We start from the raw sequence: 27139 nt of genomic DNA on the forward strand, positions 1-27139 counted from the left end.
ATATAGTTGTTTTGTCAAGATACTTTATGCTGGGATTAAGGGCTTTTTTTTTGAACTGCAGAGGAACAAATTGCTGCTGCACCAAACAGCATTCACTTAGCAGTTCAGCTTTGACCGAACAAGCTGCAAAACACTGAAAGATTGCATCCCGCAAATTGCTACATTTGATTATTTTTACCTGAAAATAATGACTGTTCCAATATATATCATTATCCAGGAGTGTAAATTGCTGGTGATGAAATTTAATGTACACAGCGTTGCAAAACAATTCCCAACGGATGTCTCTGGCTGAAAGATTCTGCACAGTTGGACACCTCATTTGTGATTTAAATTGACAGCAATAATAAAATAAAAATGATGTGCAGATGAAACATAATAGAGGTCCAATTCGGAGATGTCCAATTTGGGGTCCAAATAATTTCAGACCAGGTATAAAATGACAACAAAAAATCTAAAATAACTCAAATTTTTATTCTCAGAATTCACTGCTTTTTCAAAGGAGTAAAGTGTTAAAACAAATTAAGCACAGATTCAGTGGTGTGGCTATGCAACTCTGCATCACTTATATATCGAAGGGAAAGATCATGTTTCTAAATTTCATTTTACAACACAAATGTATCCATTTGTCTTGTGTGGGGAAAATTTCAGGGGAGTGGGGTTAAAACAGAGAGAACTAGATTCTGTTACCTCTAATATTTTCATAAAGACCAGTTGTGATGGATGTCATAAAACCCCGACCCAGCCCCTGAACTGAGGTCTGCCAGGATGGAAGTTGCAGTGCAGAGACTGGCCGTTCACTCCAGCTGGTCCATGCTGGTCCACACAAGCATGCACCCCCACCTACTTCACCAAAGGGCAGTATGATGGCTCAGTGGTTAGTACTGCTGCCTCACAGTGCCAGAGGCCTGGGTTCGATTCCAGCCTTGGGCAACTTTATGTGGAGTTTGCACATTCTCCCCCTGACTGTGTGGGTTTGCTCCAATTTCCTCCCACAATCCAAAGATGTGCAGATTAGGTGAATTGGCCATGCTAAATTGCCCATAGTCCAGGGATGTATAGGTCAGGGGTAAATGTAGGGGAATGGGTCTGGGTAGGATACTCTTCAGATGGTAGGTGTGGACTTGTTGGGCCAAAGGGTCTGTTTCCACACTGTAGGGATTCTAAGATTCCAACCCTACATTAAAAGTACAATCTCTCGGCGGAGATGCAAACCAGCCCCAGGGATGTAATTTTTTGAGCTGAGGTGTAGGATGAAGAATGCTAGCCAATGCTTTTCTGGGCTGGAGGCAGTAAAATTGGCACCGAAAATCAGCTTGTCCCATTTCCTCCTTGTTCAAACAAATACTCACTGCAAGGGAAGAGGGCTGTGAAGACAGATCGGCTTCTGTCTCATTATGAGTGCTGAACGCTGTGTGAACACTTGGCTTTGAAAATTAGGAGGAACGTGGCACTTAAAATTAAGAGGAAAAATGATGGGAATCAGTCAGTTGCCTCTAGAGGATGAGTCAGTGTGAGTGAGTAATGTAAAAGCTTTGGTCAGACAAAGAAAAATGTAATATTTATCAACCATGTATAGGCAGTATTGATCTCTTTATATCTATTACTGAAGCAATGCGCGACTAAATAATACCTCAAATCACATGGGGCTAACGTTTAAAAAAATACAGAGTTGGTAGAATGTTAATGTTGCCATAGTGGCTGCCAGTCCTGACCAAGAGTATTCTTAACAGTTAGCTATTGTGTCAGTACACTAACACTTGTGAATTATATTCTTTGTTCTGTTCTATTACTCTCGTAGTTACCATGTGTTTTGTATGGTGCGATCTGCCTGTACCGCATGTAAAACAAAACTTCTCACTGGACCTAGGTACGTGTCACAATAATAAATCACGTATGGAATGAGCTGTCAACGGAAGTGGTTGAGGCGGGTACATTAACAACATTTAAAATGCATTTGGACATGGATAGGAAAGGTTTAGAAGGATATGGGCCAAATGCAGGGAAATGGGGTTAGCACAGATGGACATTTTGGTCGGCATGGACCAGTTTGGGTCAAAGGGCCTCTCTCTGTGTTATAAGACTCTATGATGCTACGACTGTAAATTAAAAAAAAGGCACATTGATTTAGTGCAGCCATTTATCAAAGTTGGATGTGTCTCAGCATCTCAGTGCCCAGGTGCAATGGAAACTGTTTTGTTGACATTGGCTGGTTTCAGCACTGCTCCAGCACAGCAGAAAACCACCTGAGATTGCTCACCTGCCTAGGTGGGATTTAGTCACACAGTTAACCCTCTTCTGCCTCCAAAGGTAACAGGTTCCCAATGATAATGCCACGTGGAATCTGGTGGATCACAGTCAGGCAACAACAACTTGCTGTTATAAATCTTGGGGGGGGGGTGGAGATGGGGGAGGGGCGCGAACAACATGACACAACCACAAATCTAAAGTAAACATGCAGGAGGCTGGAAGAACACAGCAAGCCAGGCAGCATCAGGAGGGACAGACAGGAGGCTGGAAGAACACAGCAAGCCAGGCAGCATCAGGAGGGACAGACAGGAGGCTGGAAGAACACAGCAAGGCAGGCAGCATCAGGAGGGACAGACAGGAGGCTGGAAGAGCACAGCAAGCCAGGCAGCATCAGGAGGGACAGGCAGGAGGCTGGAAGAACACAGTGAGCCAGGCAGCATCAGGAGGGACAGGCAGGAGGCTGGAAGAACACAGCAAGGCAGGCAGCGTCAGGCGGTGGAGAAGTCAACGTTTCGGGTGTAAAGACAGACTATTCAGGGCTGGTCGCCTGATAAAGGAACAGCACTCCAAAAGCTGGTGATTTCAAATATACCTATTGGACTATAACCTGGTGTCATGTGACTTGTGACTTTGCCTAAAGTAATTAAGGCTACAAGTCGTACAAGGAAGAGATGCCTTTGGTTTGTTAGGATAGAGTCAAACTCCAATGTTTGCTTGTTTCCTCAATATGCTTCTGTACCGAACCAAACCGCATTTGAGACTATGCTTTTATGAATAAAATATCTTTTTAAAATAAAGCTAAGGCTGCAAGTCAATTTAAAATATCAGGGATTTATAAGCTGTTAAGAGAGAAGAAGAGTTTCATTCTGAAGAAGGGTCTCTGGACCTGAAACATTAACTCTTCTTTCTCTCCGCAGATGTTGACATACCTGCTGAGGTTTTCCAGATAATATTGTGAATAAGCTGTTATTAGGTAATGGCACAAAGGATTGTAGAGATACAGATAAGATAAAGAACAGTCATGTTCTAACTGAGTGGGCCTGAGGAATTAAATAGGATTCGCAGTCCCCAACCGCCACCAGGACAGAACCCCACTGGTCCTCACCTACCACTCCACCAACCTCCATGTCCAACGTATCATCCGCTGTCATTTCTGCCACCTCCAAATGGACCCCACCACCAGGGACATGTTCTCCTCCCCTCCCCTATCAGCGTTCCGAAAAGACCATTCCCTCCGTGACTCCCTCGTCAGGTCCACACATCCCACCAACCCAACCTCCACTCCCGGCACCTTCCCCTGCAACTGCAAGAAATGCAAAACTTGCGCCCACACCTCCCCTCCTTACCTCCCTCCAAGGCCCCAAGGGACACTTCCATATCCGCCACAAATTCACCTGCACCTCCACACACATCATCTATTGCATCCGCTGCACCCGATGTGGCCTCCTCTATATTGTGGAGACAGGCCGCCTACTTGCGGAACATTTCAGAGAACACCTCTGGGACACCCGGACCAACCAACCCAACCACCCCGTAGCCCAACACTTCAACTCCCCCTCCCACTCCACCAAGGACATGCAGGTCCTTGGACTCCTCCATCGCCAGACCATGGCAACAAGACGGTTGGAGGAAGAGCGCCTCATCTTCCGCCTGGGAACCCTCCAACCACAAGGGATGAACTCAGATTTCTCCAGTTTCCTCATTTCCCCTCCCCCCACCTTGTCTCAGTCAAATCCCTCGAACTCAGCACCGCCTTCCTAACCTGCAATCTTCTTCCTGACCTCTTCGTCCCCACCCCACTCCAGCCTATCACCTTCACCTTGACCTCCCTCCACCTATCGCATTCCCAACGCCCCTCCCCCAAGTCCCTCCTCCCTACCTTTTATCTTAGCCTGCTGGACACACTTTCCTCAGTCCTGAAGAAGGGCTTATGCCCGAAACGTCGATTCTCCTGCTCCTTGGATGCTGCCTGACCTGCTGCGCTTTTCCAGCATCACATTTTCAGCTCTGAGGAACTAAATAGCCTTCTACTTTTCCCATTATGCCTTAATGAAATAAAATAGAGTCCAACTACTTCATTGGTGATCAAAATTAATACCAGCCTTAGGAACAATTACGAGGGATGACCCAAAGCTTGATGAAAGAATAGGTTTTGGGGAGTGTCTTAAAGATGGAAAGAAATAAAGTTGGCAGTGTTTAGGGGGGAAATCGTAGAACTTCGGGTAAGACAACTGAGAGAACGGGTAAGACAAATGAGAGAATTGGTAAAGACAAAGCAAGTGGGGGTGCAAAGCAGGGAGAATCAGAGGAAAGCAGAGATTTTCAAGTATTATGGGGAATGAGGAGACTACTTGGTCACTTTAGAATCAAAAATTCTGAATGGCTAATCCGTGCTACATTTCATTTTTATTAATATATTCTTTCATAGAATGTGGGCATTGCTTGTCCATTTATTGCCCTTTCTTAATTGCTATCATGAAGGTGGTAGTGCTTGTATTTCTGGTTAGCGAGCACTGGTGGATGTTTGCTTCAGCCATGCTTTCCATAGTGAGTCTAAGGGACTGTGTGTTATCAGTAGGATAGACCACTAGAGAGTCTTAACATGAACATTTGTCATATACGATAAGATGTAGCTTGTTGCATGATCACAAAAATTACAATTAACATTAGACATAGTATTAACTATCAGGAGCCAGTATGTCACACCTATCTCCAGCTGGACCTCGTGCAAGACTATCTGTTTCTCCAACCAAAGGCTGTGCGACATCAGTAGGTGAGGTAGCAATAATGGTATTTAAACATTAACTCTTTCAGAACATATCTTATACTGAGGTGGGCAACCTTCATGAACTACAGTGGCGTGTGGTATAGGAACACTTATAGTGCTATTAGGAAGGGAGTTATGAGATTTTGACCCAGCAGCAGTGATGTAACAGTGACATAGCTCCAAGCCAGGATGGTGAGTGGCCTAGAGTGTTCCCGTGTGCCTGATGCTCTTGTCTGTCTGGAAGACAGAGGTTGTGGGTTTGGAAGGTGCTGTCAAGAAGGCTTAGTAAGACACAGATTCTTTCCTTCATCGTTAGAGTCAAGTGTTGGTTACACAGAGAATATAGGGCAAAGTACATGGACAGTGTGCTTCTGGCGAAAGCACTCATCCAGCCTCTCACCTATACTTTGCAGGAACATGTTCAATCAGCAGCATGACAGCATTACAAACTATTACTTGTACAAAGCTTTTTCTAAAGGGTAGGTCTGTTTTTATAATCAAGTTATGCTACCAAAAGAGGAAGGAATGCATTTGGCAGCACTCCAGTAATCTAATATATCCTGTAAGTTCTCTTTCTTTGGATACCAAGTTAGGCTGGCTCCTTTCCCTACACTTCTACAGGTTTTTCCTCTTGTACACATGGATTGTACACACTCACATACGTATTATCGCAATGATAAATACATCACCTATTGAGACAATTCAGGAATCATCACCAAATTCTTTCTAATACACCACACCACTGCTCCATTACAGATTCACTGTCCATGGGAATATGCTTCATTAAGGAAAACCACTGTTCACCCTTCCTAATATTTCAAAATTAGAAACAGGACAGAATTCCCAGACACTGGCAGAACTGATTCAGCAGAACATTAGCAGCTGAAAATCCTAGAAAGAGGTAGACTGCAGTTAATGATTGTTTGAATTGATTTTGGATAACTTGCCCTGATGATATGATGCAAAAGGACAGAATATCTGCTGTGTGTCACAAAAGACACAGCAGAAATATTTCCATCATTTGGCACTTCTTACGCAAGAATGTGGCTACCAGTTTGATTAGAAATAGCAATCAGACATCAGCAAACCACAGAAAAATCCAATGTAACAAAACTTTGTAGATTAGTTCCTCTATAATGCTGTGGTTGCATCCTTGTGTGACCCTGCGCTATATAAAATCACGCAATAAAAACAACATTTGAAGTATCGGCGATGCAATGCATTATAGCTAACACACTTTTTAAAAGTTCGCACTTTAGAAACAGTTTCTCTTATTCATCAATCACCTTATAGCCAATTCGTCCTGAAGAAACGCATGTCATAGCAGAATGACCTGTATCAAATCAGGACATCAAAATGTTTGGGAACTGCTAAGCAAAAAGTCAAGAATGCACAGTAATAAATCATCCCAGGTCATCGACCCAGGCAAATCCCAACCAGCAATTTGCACTTCGTAATTGCCCACAATATTTGTGTTGAAAATGTGTTGCTGGAAAAGCGCAGCAGGTCAGGCAGCATCCAAGGAACAGGAGAATCGACGTTTCGGGCATAGGCCCTTCCTGAAGAAGGGCTTATGCATGAATTTTCGATTCTCCTGTTCCTTGGATGCTGCCTGACCTGCTGCGCTTTTCCAGCAACACATTTTCAGCTCTGATCTCCAGCATCTGCAGTCCTCACTTTCTTCACAATATTTGTGTGTCTGGGACTAGAGACGGTTACATTATATTGGTTCAATCTAATGTCAGTTCCACTTTGCTGGAGTAATTATCAGCCTGTTAGTGTTTGCAATTATTACTTCTCTGGAACTGACAGCAGCACGGTGACTCAGTGGTTAACACTGCTGCCTCACAGTGCCAGGGATCCAGGTCTGATTCCAGCCTTGGGTGACTGTTTGTGGGGAATTTTCATGTTCTCTTAGAATCCCTAAGATTCTCTCCGTGTCTGTGTGGATTTCTCCAGTTCCTACAGTCCAAACTTGTGCAGGCTAGGTGGATTGGCCAAGCTAAGTTGCCCCTTAGGGTCAAGGGTTGTGAAAGCTAGGTGGATTAGCAATGGGAAATGCATGGTAACAGGGATGGGGTGAGTCTGGGTAGGTTGCACTTCGGAGGGTCAATGATGGGCTGAATGGCCTATTCCTGCACTGTCGGGACTCTATGATTCTACAACCTTTGCAGCGCACATGTACACTTAAATAAGGGAATCCAGAAGTTGCTACCAGTGATTCTCTGTTGAACCACAGTTGAAGTCCCACTCTCATAGCCTGTAATTGAGTAGAAGTCACTGCACTGATGAAAATATGTCCTTATAATATTAACCTATTTGCATTGCGGGGCTTGGTTAGCTTAGTTGGCTGTACAGCTGCAATGCAGTGTACTGCCGCTGACATGCATTCAATTCCCATACCAGCTGAGGTTACTCTGAAGGTCTCACCTCACCTGAGACAGGTGACTATCAGGTTAAACTCACCAACAATCATCTTTAATGGAAGTTTGGCACCTTTAGGTAATATTCATTGGAACACCCTTGTAACATATTATCCATTGCTGAATGGGCTGTATCTGTGTCTTAAACAGTACATAATACTCTAATTATTCAAGTGAAAACTCACTGGCACGGGAAAAAAAATAGATTTATGTTTATGAAGTTTCTTCATCATAATAAAAAAGTTTCTAATACATTTTTTCAATGACCTCTGTACAGAATATTTCTGCTTCTACCTTCTTTACATTGTGCATATTCCAATCATTTGTTTTGTTGTTTGTAAAATTTATTTGAAAGTGAAGAGCGATTTGTGAAATTTCCCTCCTGATTTGCTGTCTGTGAGAATTATTCAAAGTGATTGGCTGCTTATCTTGCTTGATGATGTCAATGCTGCTGGATGCCTTGCTGCCAAATTTAAGCTGATGTTGGAACATTGGAATCTTTGTGGGCAGCCTTTTGATAAGGTCAGTGACAAGTATTATCACTTGCTGACCGCAAAACCTCTGGGAATATATTGTACTTTCCCAGCCACCTCCACATGATGTAGTGCTCTCTACACTAAGAGGAGCTTTTTCAAAATTACAAGGGAAAGTATAAAGTTTCATTAGGTTGACCTTTTGTCAGTGGTACAGCTGACACGTTATGTCTCTGAAACTTTCTTCTTTCTTCACAGATCCTACCAGACTTGCTGAGTATTTCCAGTATTCTGATGTTTTGAATTCAAATTTCCAGCATACGCAGTAATCTTGTTTATGAATGAAAAAGGAATTGCCTTTACTTTGAAATCTGCAGAGTATAATCTTCTCCATGTGAATCGCTGGGATCTGTTTTGCAGGTGAGAACCAACATTCGAAGGAAATTAGCAGCACGTGCGGAGTAAGGGACTCTCTCACGGTTCTTTCCCACTGGCTCATTGTGCATGGTCTTCAGGATGAGATTATCAGTCAGTGCCGTCTTTGTGCTCTCAGTCATAAGCTGGCTAACAGGTAAGCTCCACTGTCCGTTGCTTAAGATCAGGGTCCCCCTTGTGTGCAGTTCATGACAAATGCTGCTGAGAATGGGAATGTTTTTGAGTTCTTGCACGACCTGGAACACAGGAACATGGCATGAGAAGGTCATTCAGTCCCTCAAGCCTATCCCACCATTCGGTTTGATAATATGAACTAGAAGCAGGAATAGGCAATTTAGCCCCTCGAGCCTGCTCTGCACTCAATATGATGTTATCTCAGCCTCAATTTAACTTTCCTTCTCGCTCTCCATAACCCTTTAACCCATTGCCAATTAAAAATCTGTCTATCTCCTTCTTAAATTTACTGTGTCCCAGCGTACACTGCACTTTGCAGTAGTGAATTCCACAGATTCACGAGCCTTTGAGAGAAGTAATTCCTCCTCATCTGTTTTAAATCTGCCAACCTTAGCCTAAAACTATGACCTCTTGTTCTGGATTGCCTGATGTGAGGAAACATCCTTTCTACTTTGTCAATCCCTTTTAGCAGCTTGTATACCTCAATCCTCTCATTCATGTAGACTTCAGAGAATATCTGCTTAAACTGCTCAAGCTCACCTCAAAAGACAAACCTCTCATCTCTGGAATCAATCTGGTGAATCTCCTCTGAACTGTCTCCAATGCCACTGCATTCCTCAAGTAAGGAAGTGCACACAATACGCTTTGGTCACGCTAATGTTTTGTACATTTATAGCAACACTTCACTACTTTTATATTCTGTTCCTTTAGCAATAAATGTCAACATTTTATTTGCCTCCATTATTACCTGCAGTTCCTGCATGCTAATTTCCTGTGGTTGATGCACAAGGACACAGAATCGTGGCTATATGTACCTCAGCACCATTTACAACATTTCCCTTACCTTGAAATCCAATCTCTCTGGGCTTTGCTCACTTGGCCCAAGTGTTTTGCTGCAAATTAAGTACTCTAAATGTTGCAATTTTTCACAATAAAACTATTAGTATATTTAAGCAGTTTACATTCTGTAAGTTCCAAGTTAAAATTTTGACAAAACTTGGTGCTGGAAAAAGCACAGCAGGTCGGGTGGTATCGGAGGAGCAGGAGAGTCAATGTTTCAGGCACATCCCTTCTTCAGGACTAGTTTTGGCTCCAACTGGTTTGTTGTTGGAACGGTATTTCCAAACACATTCATTTCGCTAATCTATTAAAGAACACAGCTCGCACCTGTCCAGCACCTTTTATGATGTAAGAATGTCTGAAGTGCTTTGGAGCCAAGGGAGAACTTTCATAGCATGGTCACTCTGTAATGCGAGAAACCTAACAAACAATGCACGCACAGCAAGATTCCACATACATAATGTGATGATGACTGTCTGTTTCAGTGATGTTGGTTGAGGGATGAATACTGCTCGGAACACCAGAGGGAACTCCCCTGCTCTACAGTGAAATACAGCCACTGAACCTTTTGTATGCACTTGAGAGAGAAGTTGGGACGTTGTTTTCAAACCTTACCTTGTAAAGTGATTGCACCGTCCTTCTGCAAAAGCTCTGGGTCGCCAGCCTGGATTTTGTGCTCAACTGTCAACAGAAACTCCCCGTCTCTTTCTGAGTCAGGTCAAAAGGACAACAACTTACCTGGATTTATTCTAAGCCATTTCCACACTTCCACACTTGCAAACTTCTAACATTTAACTGCACATTTAAAAAAAAATTCATGGTTGCTACTTCAGCTGCCCTCATTATTCTTGCATCATTGCCTTTGTTTCTAAAAAAAATATTTTAAGTAATTTAAGTTCAATTTAAAATTTGCTAAATCAACTGACTACAAATTCTAATTTGGAAGTGCTGAACTCAGTATTATTCTTTACTTTTATACAAAACTCACTGTCTTCTACTTCTTTATCTTTTAACTGCAGAGTGTTTGGATCTTGCATTCAACAATTATTGTCTAAATGCTCTTTCGTCATTGTAGAATTTCCCAACAATTACTTTTGTTTAATTCACTAATATGTTTTTCAAGGTTAAAGTTCAATGCTTTGCTGTTTTTATTAAATGTGCAACATTACAAATGTCAACTTGTTCCCAAACAACTCTCTCTTGTGTTTTTTTAAACCATTGATGAGATATAGGTCTAAGCATACTGCCCATCCTTAATTGCTCTGGAGAAGGTAATGATGGGCTTCCTTCCTAAACTCCTGCACTCCACAATGGAGGGACATGCACAATGCTGTTAAGGAGGGAGTTCCAGGATTTTACAATATTAGATTAGATTAGATTAATTACAGTGTTGAAACAGGTCCTTCAGCCCAGCAAGTCCACACCGACCCGCTGAAGTGTAACCCACCCAGACCCATTCGGCTACATTTACCCCTTCACCTAACACTATGGGCAATTTAGCATGGCCAATTCACCTAACCAGCACATTTGTTTTTGGATTGTGGGAGGAAACCGGAGCACCCGGAGGAAACCCACGCAGACACGGGGAGAATGTGCAAACTCCACACAGTCAGTCGCCTGAGGCAGGAATTGAACCCGGGTCTCAGGTGCTGTGAAGCAGCAGTGCTAACCACTGTGCCACCGTGCCGCCCTTTTGACCCAGTGGCTCAAAAGGAATGGAGATATATTTTCAACTCCGGATATTGAGTTACTTGGAGGAGAAGTTGGAGCTGGTGGTCATAGTGATTGTAACGAGGTCAGCCAGGTGGACCTCTGTAGTGATTGGAACCAGGTGGATCTAATTGACTGTGAGATCCTTGATTGGGGCTGTTAACCCAGGGCAATCAGGGAGCCCTGGCTGACAGCTAAAAACATGTAAGTAAAGGGTGACTGGATGATGGGATACAGGCCTCTGTGAATATTCCAACATCATAGAATATGTGTTTCCTGACTGGGGCTGTTAATCTGGTCCAGTCAGGGAGAACTGACTGACAGATATAAACAAAAATGTCAGGGATTCAGTTCACTCTGAGATCTGATTCTGAGGGAGCTGGATCAGTGTCAAGAACTCTCTGCATGTTAATAAAGGGTGACTTGGTGGCAGGATACTGGCCTCCATGAAATTATTTCAGTGATATTCCCGTGTCTTTGTGCCCTTGGCCTTATAGATGATAGGGGCCATGGGGTTGGAAGGTGTTGTCTAAGGATCCTTATATAGCACCGTTCAGATCATAATAGCTTGTTCTGTTCATTACATTCTCCATATCTCACCTCTGATGCTTTTGCTGAGGATTTTTGTTTTGGGATTGCACTAATGGCTGAGGAAGACCATTCTGCCCAATGAAATTCATCCAGCCAGAATGACCATCGTAGAATCTCACTGATTCTAGTGTCCACCTGATCACTTCATCTAAAGATGGAAGAAGGATAAAAAGACTTAGATTTCTTGAGCAACTTTAATGATTTCAAGATGCCCTCAAGCACTCTGCACCCATGGAAGTGCTTACTTCTAGAATGAAGGATACGCCATATGTGGATCATAAATTCCTAAAAGCAATTGCAACAACAACAATTTACATAGCACCTTAAATGAAAGGAAATGCCCAGAGGCACTTCCACCAGCAGGTTATAAATGAAATATGACACCAAGTCACAGAACAAAATATTAGGTCAGCTGACCAAGAGCGTAGTAAAAGAGTTAAGTCATAAAAAGTGTACTAAAATAGGAACAGGAGATGGAGAGGGGGAGGATTTTAGGGAGAGAGTGGCAATCGAGAAGCAGTCATCAACAGTGGAATAATTAACATTGAGATTGTACAAGAGGCCAGAATTAGAGAAGTGCAGGTTTCTCAAGGGGGTGTGGGGCTGGAGGAGTTACAGGGATAGGGAGGAGCAAATCTGTGGAAAGATTAGAAAACAAGGATTAGAATTTTAGAATAAAAATCTTGCGTGACTGGGAGCCAGTATAGGTCAATGAGCACAGGAGTATAAGGGGAATGAGAATTGCTCCAAGTTAAGAGATGGGCAGCAAGATTTTGGATGATCACAAGCTTACCCATGGGTCAGCTGAAAGTGCGCTTGGTGACGTAGGCCCAGACATTGCTACATTGGCCCTGATTTCTGAGTTTGACGCAGGGTGTGTTCATTACTGAGTCCTCTGCCTATCCATATTAAAGGCGATAAGAGGACACTCCAAGTCTAAAAAGTCCTTGGTCTAGGTGTGAAGATGTGCTTAGTCCAGCCAAGACTTTGCTTAGCTGAGCAAGGTCCAGCCAGCCTGTGCTACTGTTAACCTCCTTTATAAAGGGGCCAAAAGGCACCAAAACATCAAGTTATTTTCTGCTGGCACTTGCTTCTCCCATAATGGCCTGAGTTCATTGTATTCACACACTGCACCCAACAAGAATAGGTACCTATGGAGATACTGAAGTAGTTGATGGCTGGTGGTAATATTGTTGGACTCTTAATCCAGAGCCCCAAGTAATGTTAGAATCATGGAGATGTACAGCACGGAAGCAGACTCTTTAGTCCAATCTGTCTGTGCCGACCTGATATTCTACATTGATCTAGTCCCATTTGCCAGCATTTGGCCCATATCCCTCTAAACCCTTCCTATTCATATTCCAACCCAGATGGCTTTTAAATGTTGTAATACTGGGACCTCAGTTTCGAATCCCACCATCACAGGTAGTGAATTTTGAATTCAATGTATGTTAAAAGTCTAATGGCGACCATTGTTGATTGTTAGAAATACCCACCTGGTTCACTAATGTCCTCTAGGGAACGAATCTGCCATCCTTGTCTGATCTGGTCTACATGTAACTCCAGACCCACAGCAATGTGGTTGACTCTCAGTTACATTCTGGGAAATTAGAGATAGGTGATAAATGATGGCCATCTTATGCATGAATGTTGGAAAATAGGGAGACTTCACCTGACCCAGATATGAAGCAGAAGTGGGAGGAAAGGTCAGGAAGAAGGTTCCCAGGTAACTGATCCCAGCAGTGGTTAAGGTAATGTGATGGATGTCTGAGCAAATCATCTGTTAACCAAACTAAACCAAACTAACCAAGCTTACCCTCTGGAATGGTACTGCTCTCCAGAATTGTTTCACTATTCTGTTGTTTTCCCAGTCAGTGTTTCGTTGATGGCTTCTCCCCATGATTAACACTCTAGTCTTTTCATGGCATCTTAATCTTTTTAAAAAGTCAGCTTCTGAAGCATTCTGTACACTCTCCAGCAGATGTTTATTGCAACAACCCTTAATTATCATCTTTACTCTCCTTGACCTCAATCTACATTGTCATAATTACATCAGCCAAGACATTTATATTTATTTTTAGTTACTCACTTGTTTTGTGTTTCTGTAATTTCTGTAAACTCAATGGCCAGTTATTTTAATCTCTTAATCCTTGACCTAGTTTAACCAGGGCTCTTTAATTCCAGTTGCACCTAAACGCCATGTTCCAAATCCATATTAATGTTCCATATACTAAGGACATTACTCACCTCTTCTATTCCATTATTATTCATTTTCTCTTTATGGCATCTTGATCTTCTCTCCCTGCGCAAATGATTTTTTTCTTGAATTCTCTCTTAACATCACAGACCATCTTCCACACCCACTGAATCAAGGATAAAATTTGGAACTGGTTGGGCCATATTCTTGCGGTAGATTAGTCTAGCTGCCCCTGGTCAGTTTGTTCTACTCCAGCAACTGGCTTTAGTTCTGAAACAACAAGATTTACCTTTAACCCAGCACCTTTTCACAGATCCTCCTGTCTAACCATGATGTCTTTAGCAAAGACACATAAACTTCTACTCAACCACAAAACTTTTTATGTCTTCTCAAGCAAGATTCTGAGAACTACTTCCAGGCATTTGTGCCACTTCAGTCTGTACTCTAAATCTCTTCATGACTTCACCATCTCGGGATCTGTGTCATCTCCTCCAGTGGTTCAACCTGCTAAGATCTTTCCAGTGGTTCAACCTGCTAAGATCTCTGAGCTCATTGACCTTTAGCCTCTTGTACATCTTCAGTTTTCAACACTCATCACTCCACCAATAGCTTTTGTGCCTTCAGCTGCCTAGGGAAAAAGCTGTGTAATTCTCTCCTTAAACCTCTCTATCTCTATGCCTCTTTTAAGATACTTATGGAGTCATAGAGTCATACAACACAGAAACACGGCCTTTGGTCCACCTAATCCATGCTGACCATAATCCCAAACTAAACTAGTCCCATCTCCCTGCTCCTGGCCCATATCCCTCCAACTCTTTCCTATTCATGTACTTATCCAAATATCTTTTAAATGCTGCAATTGTACCCACTTCCATCACTTCCTCAGGAAGTTCATTCCACAGACAAACCACGATATATGTAAAAATATTGCCCCATGTCTTTTTAAAATCTTTCTCCTCTCACCTTAAAAGTCTGCCCCCTAATTTTGAAATCCCCCACCAAAGGAAAAGGACACCTTATCTATACCCCTCAGGATTTTCTAAACCTCTATGTAACTTTCTACACTCCAGTGAAAAAAGTCCCAGCCTATCCAGCCTCTCCTTATAACTCAAACTCTCCATTCCCAGCAACATCCTGGTAAATTTCTTCTGAACCATCTCCAGCTTAATAATATCCTTCCTAATACAGGAAGACCTCACCAACGCAATTCCTGCATTCACAGATCTGAGCAATGAAATGAAGTGTGCTAAATGCCTTCTAGACTAAACACCTGGTCTACATGTGATGCAAACATCAAAGAATTATGTACCAGAACCTCTAAGTGCTCACTTCACATGTGAGAGGTATTGGGAAGGGGTGGCACAGTAGCCCAGTGGTTAGCACTGCTGCATCACAGTGCCAGGGACCTGGGTTCAATTTGAGCCTGGGGTGACTGTCTGTGTGGATGTTGCACATTCTCCCTGTGTCTGTGTGGATTTCCTCCGGATGCTCCAGCTTCATCCCATAATCCAAAGATGTACAGGTTAGGATGGATTGGCCATGCTAAATTGTCAATAGTGTCCAGGGATATGTAGGTTAGGTGGATTAGCCATGCCAAATGCAGGGTTACTGGGTACGGTGGTGAGTCTGGATGGGTTACCCTTCAGATAGTCGGTGTGGACTTGTTGGGCCAAATGACCTATTTCCACACTGTAGGGATTCCATTCTGTTCTAAACTCCTTCTGCCTTCCTTCAGCTCATTGACCCTCCTGATCAAGATCTTTTTATCATCTTAGATAACCTTCTTTACTGTCCACTACACCACTGCCCACTATTTTGGTGTCATCAGTAAACTTACTAACCAAGCTTTCTTTATTCTCATCTAAATAGTTTATATAAATGACAAACAAAAGTTCTTACTTTTTAAAGCCTATCACTTTAACACTCTTTTTGTATGTTCTTACTTGACTCTGTGCCATTTTTTTTGTCTGATTACAATCCTGTGTAGCACTTTGGGTTGCTCACCTCCACCAGAGGTGCTATATAAATATCTGTCATCCAGTAGCCTAGCCATCGATGCTGCTTTCAGCTCCCCCATGGTGGTGAAATTATCTGTTTCTGTGGGCAGAACAGAAAAGCAACGTTTTTTAAAGGTGACAGACTGGTAAATATTGCTATTCAGAAGGATGTCGGGGGTTCACCAACAGTGAATCACAAAATGTATTGTGCAACTAAAGCAAGTAATTAGGAAGACCAATGGTAAGTTAACAGTTTACTGCGAGGGGCCTGGAGTATCTGAATGGGGAAATCCAGCTGCAAATTTAAAGGCGTTGTATTAAACACATCGTCAATAGTATCAAAACGCCATAAAAGCACAGCAGGTCAGGCAGCATCCAAGGAGCAGGAGAATCGACATTTCAGGCATAAGCCCTTCATCAGGAATGTGGGAGGGCCCAAGGCGACTGAGAGATAAATGGGAGGGGAATGGAACTGTGGGAAAGGGAGTTGGGAAGGCGATAGGTAGAAATTCTCCATCTTTAATAGTACGTCCACTTCTGGTTCGGCTGATGAAGGATATTCCTGACTTGGATGTGATGCATCAAGGACTCTTGATTGATCCCTAAGGTTAGAAAGTTGTTATATGATAAGTGATTGAGTAGAAAAGGCTGATATTCTCTGGAGTTCAGAAGAATGAAATGAAATTTCTTTGAAACAATCACCTTTCTTAGAGGGATTGACAGGTTGGATGCTATGAGGCTTTTTCTCCTGCCTGGAGACTATAACTGGGAGGGGGGGGGATTTGGCCTATGATCAACAGCAAGCCCTGTTGAACTGAACTAAGGATAAAAGTCTTCTCTCAGCGATTTCAGAATCTTTGATACTCTTCACATCAATGAGCTATGAATGGATATTTGCACACTAAGGAAAATCAAAGATATAGATACTTTCTCAACAGCCTGTTCATGGATGTTATGACACACCTCTGAGCACGTAAAACCTGAACCTAGAACACTTGGCTCAGAGATAGGGACACAAGAGCATTAAATCAAGGTTATAGGGATAAGTTTGGAAAGGGGAATTGAGGTGATGATGTAGCAACTGCACAGTCAATTGTAGTTGTGATTAAGAGCAGTTAATATGAATTGGGAAATGGTCAGGGAACAAGCCTCCATGTCACCCTGCCCTGGGTGGGTAGTGTTTGTTCATTTCACAACTTGGTTTACTTTTAACAAAAAATAAAATTTCAGATTGGATGAGGGTTCCTGTGGGGGTAGTGTCCCTACTCTGATCCAGGAGGCCTGAGTTCAAGTCCCACCTGCTCCAGAGGTATGTCATAATATCCCTGAACAGGTCGATTCGAAAAAATAGAAACCAAAAGAGACAAAAATAGAAATTGCTGGAAGAGCTCAGCAGGTCTGGCAGCATCTGTGGAGAGAAATCAGAGTTAACGTTTCGGGTTGAGTAAGTCTTCCTCGGAACCCAACCTGAAATGTTAATTCTGATTTCTCTCCATGGATGCTGCCAGGAAAAAACATTAAATGAAGGAAAATGTCACCATTGTAGGGCCCTCTTGTGGTGCAATGGTAGTCTCCATACCCCTGGACCAGGAGGCCTGGACTCAATTCCCACCTGTTCCAGAGGTGTACCATAGGATCTCTGAGGAATGAATTAGATTAAGATATCTGGTCAGCATGGACGAGTTGGGTTAGAGTGGTGCTGGAAAAGCACAGCAGGTCAGGCAGCATCCAAGGAGCATGAAAATTGGGATGAAGGACTTTTGCCCGAAACGTCGACTTACCTGCTCCTCAGATGCTGCCTGACATGATGTGCTTTTCCAGCACCACTCTAATCTGGACTCTGATCTCCAGCATCTGCAGTCCTCACTTTCACCCATGGACGAGTTGGACCGAAGGGTCTGCTTCCATGCTGTAATTCTATATGTCTCTATAACAGGTTCATAAGAAAATACCTCAAGTTGGGACAGGGGACCTGGTCTATAGAAGAGGAAGAGTATTCTCATACTGGGATTGTGAAAAGCCTGTGTGGAAGACAGAATAGTTTGTGTTCCTTCCTTGTTCAGATGGACATTTACCAGATTAACAAAGGTAGAAGATTAGCCTTGATCTTACTGAATGGTGGAGCAGTTTCTGGGAGCAGTGTGAATCCTCCTATTTCTCATGTTCTTCTGCCAGTGAGGCTGGCAGATACATTTCCTACAAGTGGTGTCTAAGCCATGCTGCATTTGATTGCAAACATGTTCAGGTGATATCCAATTTCTAGGCCATTACCTCCAATTGTCAGACTTGTACCCATTATATTTACCATTACAAGATGGAATTACATCGCACAAGCAACCCAATTTCATCTCAGTGCCTCCACGGTGTCTTCTTCTCTACATTTAAGTTCCCCTTTAAACACATCTCAGCCATTCACCTCATCTACTGTCTAGTGGTGAATTGCACATTCAAAACACTAAGTTTCTCTCAAATTCCCTGCTGGATTAATTAGTGACTGGTTATATTTATCCTGTTAGTATTGAACTCCCCACAAGGGAAACATCTTCTCCACATTTACACCATTAAACTCTTCCATGATTTAAAAATTCTTTCTCACCCTCTCTGTCTTCTCTCTGTTCTAGAGAACCAATCTCTAGCTGTCCTGTCTTTTCTGACAGTACACAGCACTGCTGTTATGTTACTGCACTAATAATAGCAACATAGACTAATGATTTGGAGAGATGAAATCAAATCACACAATGTTGGCTGGGGAATTTAAATACAATTAATTAAATAACTATGCAGTATAAAGCCAGTCTCTGTAATGGTGACCACGAAACTAGTGGCTCATTGTAAAAATTATTGGGTTTAATTCCTTCAGAAAGAAAATCGGCCATCTTTACCCAGTGATATGTGTCTCCAGACCCACAGCAACATGTTTGGCTCTGAGCTGCCCTCTGGAATGGTCTAGTTCCAGAAGACAGCACACCATCACCTTCCTAAGGGCAACGAGCCTTGGAGCACGGACAAAGACTCTCCACGCCGACCATGTTCCCAAACTAAACTAGCGCTTGGCCCATATCCCTCCAAACTTTTCTTATTCATGAACTTATCCAAATATCTTTTAAATGTTGCATCTGTACCTACATTACCATCTTCTCTCGCAGTTCATTCCACACACAAACCGCTCTGTGTAAAAAAGTAGCTCCTCGTGTCCTTTTTAAATCTTTCTCATCTCACCGTGCTGCCCCCTACTTGTTAAATCCTCCACTCTGGGGAAAAGGCACTCATCGTTCACATTCTCTATGCCCCTCATGATGGTATAAATCTTAGTAAGGTCACCCTTGAACCTCCTAATGCTTTGTCTGACATTTGGAAAGTCCCAGTCTTTCCAGTCTATTTTTATATCTCAAACCCTTCTTTCCCAGCAACATGCTGGTAAACCTTTTCTGAAACCTCTCCAGTTTAATAATGTCCTTTCTATAACATGGTGACCAGAACGGTACACCATCCTCCAGAAGAAGAGGCCTCACCAGTGTCCTGTACAGCCTCAACATGACGTCCTGACTCCCATACTCAAAGAGTCTGAGCAATGAAGACAAGTGTGCTAAACACCTTAACCACCCTGTCTACCTGTACCTGATCCCTTCCGTCTCTCTGTTCTACAACAGAAAGATGAGCAATTAGTGCTGGTCTAGCCAGCATTACACAAAATACACAAAGGAAGCATTTACTACTGAAGTTTAGATTTAGTTAGGAGAGGTGGTGGTGACGCTGATGGGATAGTAGCAATGTCACAAAGCTAGTCATCAAATAGGCCCAGACTAATGCTCACGTAGCACAAGTTCAAATCCCATTGTGATATTTACTGGGTCTGGCAGCATGTATGGAGAGAAAATAGAGCTGAAAATGTGTTGCTGGAAAAGCGCAGCAGGTCAGGCAGCATCCAAGGAGCAGGAGAATCGACGTTTCGGGCATGAGCCCTTCTTCAGGAATGAGGAAAGTGTGTCCAGCAGGCTAAGATAAAAGGTAGGGAGGAGGGACTTGGGGGAGGGGTGTTGGAAATGCAATAGGTGGAAGGAAGTTAAGGTAAGGGTGATAGGCCGGAGTGGGGGTGGGGACGGAGAGGTCAGGAAACCGGAGAGAAAATAGAGTTAACATTTCAAATCCATTGACCCTTCTTCTCTCTGGATCATTAGCCCAGGTTTCTATTATTCGTGCATTTCAGGAGAAGAGTCACTGGACTCGGAATGTTAACTTTGCTTTTTCTCCACAGATGCTGCCAGATCTGCTGTGTTTCTCCAGCAATTTCTGTTTTGTTTCTGTTTCAGATCTTCTGCATCTGTAGTTCTGTTTTATTTTATGATAGCTAGTGGAATTAAAATACAATTGATGGTAAATCTGGAATATATAGCTAGTATGAGTAATGCTGCCATGAAACTATTATCAATTGGAGTTAAAGTCCATCCAATTCGCTGATGTCCTGAAGGGAAAGGAACTTTCAGTCACTACTTGCTCCAGACCCAGTGCCCTCAGAAATGGCCTATTCCTGCTCCTAATCTATATGTTTAGATTGGATTAGATTACTTACAGTGTGGAAGCAGGCCCTTCGGCCCAACAAGTCCACACCGACCCTCCAAAGAGCAATCCACCCAGACCCATTCCCCTACATTTACCCCTTCACCAAACACTACGGGCAATTTAGCCAGGCCAATTCACCTAACCTGCTCATTTTTGGACTGTGGGCGGAAACCAGAGCACCCAGAGGAAACCCACGCAGACACGGGGAGAATGTGCAAACTCCACACACACGGTTGCCTGAGGCAGAAATTGAACCCGGGTCTCTGGCACTGTGTCCATCTGCAATTATTTTTACTCGTAGAGTCATTAGAGATGTACAGCATGGAAACAGACCCTTCTAGATTAGAGTGGTGCTGGAAAAGCACAGCAGTTCAGGCAGTATTCGAGGAGCAGGAAAACCAACGTTTCAGGCAAAAGCCCTTCTATTCCCGATGAAGGGCCTTTGCCTGAAACATAGATTTTCCTGCTCCTTGGATGCTGCCTGAACTGCTGTGCTTTTCCAGCACCACTCTAATCTAGAATCTGGTTTCCAACATCTGCAGTCCTTGTTTTTACCAAACAGACCCTCTGTCTGACTTGTCCATTGCCAACCAGATATCTGGAATTAATCTAGTCCCATTTATCAGCATTTGACCCATATCCCTATAAACCTTAGTGCAGTGTTTGGAACCAGGTTGATCACACTGACTATGAGATTGTTGAGTGCAGTTATTAACCCTGGACTACCATTGATGGAGTTCTACATTTCCTTGTTTGAGTAAGTTGACTTCCGCAGTTTTGGTTTTGGCTGAAGCAATCAGATCTGCAATACAGGGGAATCTTGATTATCCGAATACCAATTATCTGAAAATCGGATTATCCAAAGGAGATCTCGAGGTCCCGACAGAAACATTACATCAAAGACGTGTGTCCAACACTGATTGCGTCTTTTGTTTACAGTGATTAAAAGTGTTGCCGAGAATAGTCCTGGACTGACTGACCTCCTGCCCTCTCTCTCTCTCTTCCCACACTTTCCCTGGAGTTCTACACAGGCGTGAACCCAAAACCCCCCTTCCCCAGATAATCTCTTGAACATTGTCCTGTACAAGGCAGAGGTGGAACAAAAGTTACAGTAAAGGGGTGTGTGTGTGTGTGTGTGTGCGCGCTATTTGGAGACTCACCCTCCAAAAGGCAGTAGCAGCAGTAGCAGTCTTGTTGTTAGTGTCCAGTCCGGCTGCCCCGGAGAGGGGGCCGAAGGGGATGGGGGTGATGATGGGAGGGGGACGGCGTTGGACGGGGTTTGGGGGCAGACGGGGGAGCGGGCGGAGGGGCGGCGTTGGGGGCGGGTGGGGGGTGGTGTTGGACGGGCTTTGGGGGCAGGCAGTGGCAGGCGGTGTTGAACGGGTTTGGGGGCGGGCGGGGGAGCGGGCGGAGGGTCGGTGTTGGGGGCTGGTGAGCGGCGGTGTTAGGGACGGGCGAGGGTTCGCACGCGCTGTGCTGCTGCTAGTCTCCTGAACGGGGAGCAGACTTAATAGAAAACTCCAAGCCCTGAAGGAAAGGCACTGAATTGATTAACCGAATAATCAATTATTCGAACGAAATAGTGCCCACCCATCTCGTCCAGATAATCGAGGTTCCTCTGTAATTGGCGCACAGCCAGATTAGATAATATTCAATCAGGGTCTTTAGTGTTGAAGATTTCAGTCAGCACCTTAAGTAAAAACAGGGAGCACTGAAGAAACTCAGCAAGTCTGGTAGCATCGGTAGAGAAAAAAAAACAGAGTTAACATTTTGAGTCTGGTATGATTGTTTTTCAGAACTGGGTAAGTTATATTTGCTTCAAGATTTTGATTCAGTTCTTTCTTCACTAATCAGACCGCTGGGGAATTCCAGCATTTTCCATTTTCTTTCAGGTTTTTATTTCAATTTCCAGCATCCACTGTATTTTCATTTTTAACACAATCACCTAACTGCTTCCTCACTGAGAAACTCTATTTAAAACGCTCCTCACAAATGGCAAATGATCATTTAGAACATAGAACATAGAACAATACAGCACAGAACAGGCCCTTTGGCCCATGATGTTGTGCCGAACTTCTATCCTAGATTAAGCACCCATCCATGTACCTATCCAAATGCCGCTTAAAGGTCGCCAATGATCCTGACTCTACCACTCCCATGGGCAGCGCATTCCATGCCCCCACTTTTGATTTAAAAGTGAATCAAAAAAAGTTTTCAACATGCATGAAGGTTGTAAATTCAGTTGATAATCATTGAGTTTGACCTCACTTGACACCCCGATAGACAGGATTCATGATCACAATGACCTGGAATGCATCGATGTCTTGTTGAACAAGAACATGACTCAGAGATCGTAATGGAAAGATCTATCGTTGGAATTTCTGAAAGCAATGATCTTGTACAGACTGAAATGACAGTTGCCATCATCCCAGAGGACCATCGGCTGATTTCTCATTACAGAGAGAGAGAGACAGAGAAACAACTGGTGTTGAATTTAATCTGAGGGTCATTGTCCCTCAGATGAAGGGTGAGTTTGAGAGGGTCGGGCGTTCATGGTGCCATCAGCCAGAGAGGGTAGCAATCCCACGTTATTGCCATCCCTGTAGATCGTAAACCAACCCGCCAGAAAACTAAGCTAACAAACCCCCTAGTACATACTTCCTTCTGTCTTGTCAAAGGGGGAACTGTAGCAAGATAAAGTTCAGAAGCTAACAAATTAGTCTTTTGTAAAATGTAGGACATGAATATACTGAACACAGTTTGAGACGCAATCAATTCCCTGCTGTTAGTGCCATAAAACATAATGAGATACACAGATCTGCCTCTCTTAAGAGTTGATCTCATTTACAAATGAGTTTCTCTCCTTATCACACTCTCCTCCATCTTTCTTTCTTTCTCTCTGTCTCTTTTTGTCCCACTGGCTTTCTTTCTCCCATCGCTCCAACTCCGTTGTGTTCTCACTCCCTCTCTCTTTTTTGCTCTGTCTCATTCATGTCTGAAACCTTAAAGAGTAGGGAAGAAGGAAAACGACTCCTCTTTCCATTCTAACTTTTCCTGACGGTTTTATCAGTTCTCACAGGGCGATTTAATTGAAACCTTTTGGATTTTGATAAGAATTTTTAAAATTTATGGGATTGTTCTGGGTATCAGAACAAAAGCAGCATTTTATCCCTCCCCTCATTTCAAGGTACACGTTGTTTGATAATAAGAACAATCTTCTTAAATGAAAATCTCTTTGTCTTGGTACAGGAGCTACAACAATGACATTAGTGTTTAGTTAAACCTCCTGCTGTGTATACTGAATGGAAACAAGTCTTGCATTAAAGGTGTACAGTAACATTGAATGGGGTTGATAACTCTCCATTGTTTTAAATCTGAGCTCAATGTCCAACATTTTGCTGCTGTTTTAGATGAACACTCCAGTGAAGTTAACACTCTGTAGTAACAATTAGTAACATAAAGTGTTGAAGGCACCTTATCTCAATTGACAGAAATCACATTTTCAGGTCTTCAAGTTGCAGATTTGAGTTTTCTCTCACCATTATGTGGTTTGGAGATTCAGGTTCTTGTTTTGTTTTAATTCTCAATCTTCATTCATAGGATGCAGGTGCTGTCAGAAGTGTGGTCCTTAAAATTAAACATTAAACCAAGACCTATTCTGATATTCCAAGTAAATGTTAAGAATTCCTCTGGCATTACTTATCAAAGATATCCCAGTTTAAATTCCACTTTCAACAATGAGCAGTGAAAAATACATTAGCTGGCTATTCATCCTGTTGCCTGGTTTGGGATATAAATGTTGCATAATGGTACACTTATTAATATGTTATTAGTCACTGTTTGTTGACAATGCTTGATTGTACCTGAAGCACTTTGAGGCAGTCCAATGTGATGAATCTCTACAAAAGTACAAATTATATTATTCGATATCAGCTTGCTTTCTTGGCTTGGCTTCGAGCTCATCTGTTAGGTTTTATGCAATGATTAGCAGAGTTCTTAAATCATGGAAATTGCACACAAGGGAAAGCTATTGTCCTTCTCTAACGGTGGCTCTTCAAAAGGAGCTATTTATTCCAAATCACTCTTTTCCACACATCTTTCCTTTGACACATCACAGACTGAAGTACTCATGTGGCAATGCACAAAAGCATGATTCTCAGCTGTTCGTTTGAGGATTGTCTTAAAAGAAAACAGAGTGGGGGAGAAGCAATTGTCGAGCTCAGGTCCAAGGCAACTATCAGCACAGCTACTTATGATGGACTGATGGAAATCAGGAATGTGCAAGAGACCAGAATTGAGGACAGGTTTACAATGAGGTTGAAGTATAGGAAAGTGGAAAGCTACTAGAACATAGAAAATAAGATAGAATTGTGCTGATGATGCATCATACAGGCTATTTGTGACAGAGCTTGGATTAAGATGTCTCCTTTTTCTGGTGATTTGCAGGATGTACCTTTATGTCAAGCAAAAGCCTATAATTACTTCTCCAGCCTATAATATCCAATACCTGGAAGGGCAAGGGGAGTAGTAAAATGGAAACACCATTGCCTCCAAATTCATCTCTAGGTCAAATACCCTTCCCAAATTTGACACATATCCTCATTCCTTTATTGTCACTGGGTCAAAATCCTGGAACACCTACCACTAAGGACTACCAAAAGGTAACCTTCTCAAAAACTTGTTACTTCTCACATTGGTAAATCTCGGCAGTGATGCTGACATCCCCAGAATGATTTTTTAAAAAAATATGACAACTTACCTTGCAGTTGTGAGTCTAAAGCTGTAAGTTCAAATCCTGCACTTGAACTTAACCTCCGAATCCAGGATGACATTACAGTGCACTACTGAGGGAGTGCTACACTGCCAGAGGTTCTATCTTTCAGTGCGGTATTAAACTGAGGCTCCATCTGTCCTCTCGGATAAATGTAACACCATGACACTAACTTCCAATGAGAGAAAGAATTTTCATGGTGTTGTGGACTATATGTGTCCCTTCATTAACATCAGTAACACACATTATCTGGTCAATATCACATTGCTATCTGTGGGAGCTTGCTTTGATTACTGTGGTTACTCCACTATGATAGTGATTGCACCTCATAAAACAAGTACTTAACTGGCGATAAAACACATTGGAAACCCAGTGATTATGAATAACACTATAATTTCAAATCTTTCTTTCTTTATGGTGGATTTCATTCCTGATAGTTACATGGTCTCCTCTACATTGGGGAGACCAAGCGCCAACTAGCGGAGTGGTTCAGGGAACATCTCTGGTTTGCACGGATCAACCAACCCTACTACCCTGTGACCAAGCACTTCAACTCCCCCTCCCACTCCCACAAGGACTTGCAAATCCTGGCCTCCTCCACCATCAATTCAAAGCCACCCATCAAATAGAGGAAGAAAGCCCCATCTTCCACCTCAGGACCCTTCAACCAATACTAACCTCAACAGTTTCCAAATCTACCCACCCCTCATTTCATCCCAGATCCAACCCCCCCCCAACTCGGCACCGCCCTCTTGACCTGTCCTACATGACCATCTTCTTTCCTATCTCTCCGCTTCCCCCCTCCCCACTAACCTATCACAATCACCTCCCACCTGCATCCACCTATTGCCATCCCATCTACTTTTTCCCCCAGCACTATCCCCATGTCCCAAGTTATTTCTCACCCCCTTTTCCCTCCCCCTCATTCCTGATGATGGACTGATGCCCGAAACGTCGACTCTCCTACTCCTCGGATGCTGCCTGACCTGCTGTGCATTACCAGGGCCATGCTTTCCAACGCTGACTCGCCAGCATCTGCAGTCCTCACTTTATCCCAATTAGGTAGAACAGTCCACTTAATGTTTAATTGGGCAAAGTGTGCTCTCTGTGTGATTGTAACCCCTCATGTTTTGTCTGCTGTTTGTATTATCTCTGCATGTTCTACAGCACGCTTGTCTCTCGACAAGACAGTACAATTAATATGACTTTCAGATGTCCTGACATCTTTGGAGCTCAACTAAATACATTTGCTATGAATATTTCATTGTGGGTAATGTGCCGTGATCAGTTCCTTTAGGCTGTGGCTTGCTCAAGACATTCACCCTATATTTGCTTCCAGTACATCAAACAAACCTAATTTATCTCCCCTACAGATTCAACATTATACGGCAATGGAAGAATCGGCTTATCTTGGATTGTAACTCTTTTCTTGTCCCACTGCAGTCATCAGTCAGGAATCTCAAAAACCTATCGTTTGGGATCTGTGTCATCTTTGATAGCACATAATAATTTGCAGCAGGGGCTCACCTATGCTCGGAGACCATTGGCTTAAATTCGCACGTGTGAATTGGATTCTACTCCTCAAGTGCCAGTGCTTAACCACTTGTGTAAAGAATATCTATGCTATATCTGTACCTCTTGTGGGGCAGCACGGTGGCTCAGTGGTTAACACTGCTGCCTCACAGTACCAAGGACCTGGGTTCAATTCCAGCCTCGGGTAACTGTGTGCAGTTCGCCTGTTCTCTCTGTGTCTGCGTGGGTTTGCTCTGGGTTCCTCCCCGAGATGTGCAGGAGAGATGTATTGGCCATGCTAAGTTGTCCATACTTTCCAGGGCTGTGCAGGCTAGGTGGATTGTCAAGGGAAATGCAGGGTTACGAGGAGAGTGGCGTTGGGGACAGATCTGAATGGGATGCTCCTCAGACGATCTACGCAGACACAATGGGCTGAATGGCC

The 27139-nt window shown here is 43.1% G+C and overlaps 1 protein-coding gene across 2 annotated transcripts in view; it reads left to right on the forward strand.

Moving 5' to 3' along the window:
- The window catches only part of cntn2 (contactin 2), a 226217-nt gene that overhangs the window by 80672 nt on the left and 118406 nt on the right, over positions 1–27139 (forward strand). For both annotated transcript variants that reach the window (XM_072563850.1, XM_072563849.1), the window contains one exon: positions 8331–8481. In XM_072563850.1, coding sequence (XP_072419951.1) covers positions 8415–8481 — 67 coding nt within the window. In that variant the 5' untranslated portion in view covers positions 8331–8414. The remainder of the gene's footprint in view (positions 1–8330; positions 8482–27139) is intronic.

Source organism: Chiloscyllium punctatum, chromosome 45 (genome assembly GCF_047496795.1).
Source record: "Chiloscyllium punctatum isolate Juve2018m chromosome 45, sChiPun1.3, whole genome shotgun sequence".
Lineage (NCBI taxonomy): Eukaryota > Metazoa > Chordata > Chondrichthyes > Orectolobiformes > Hemiscylliidae > Chiloscyllium > Chiloscyllium punctatum.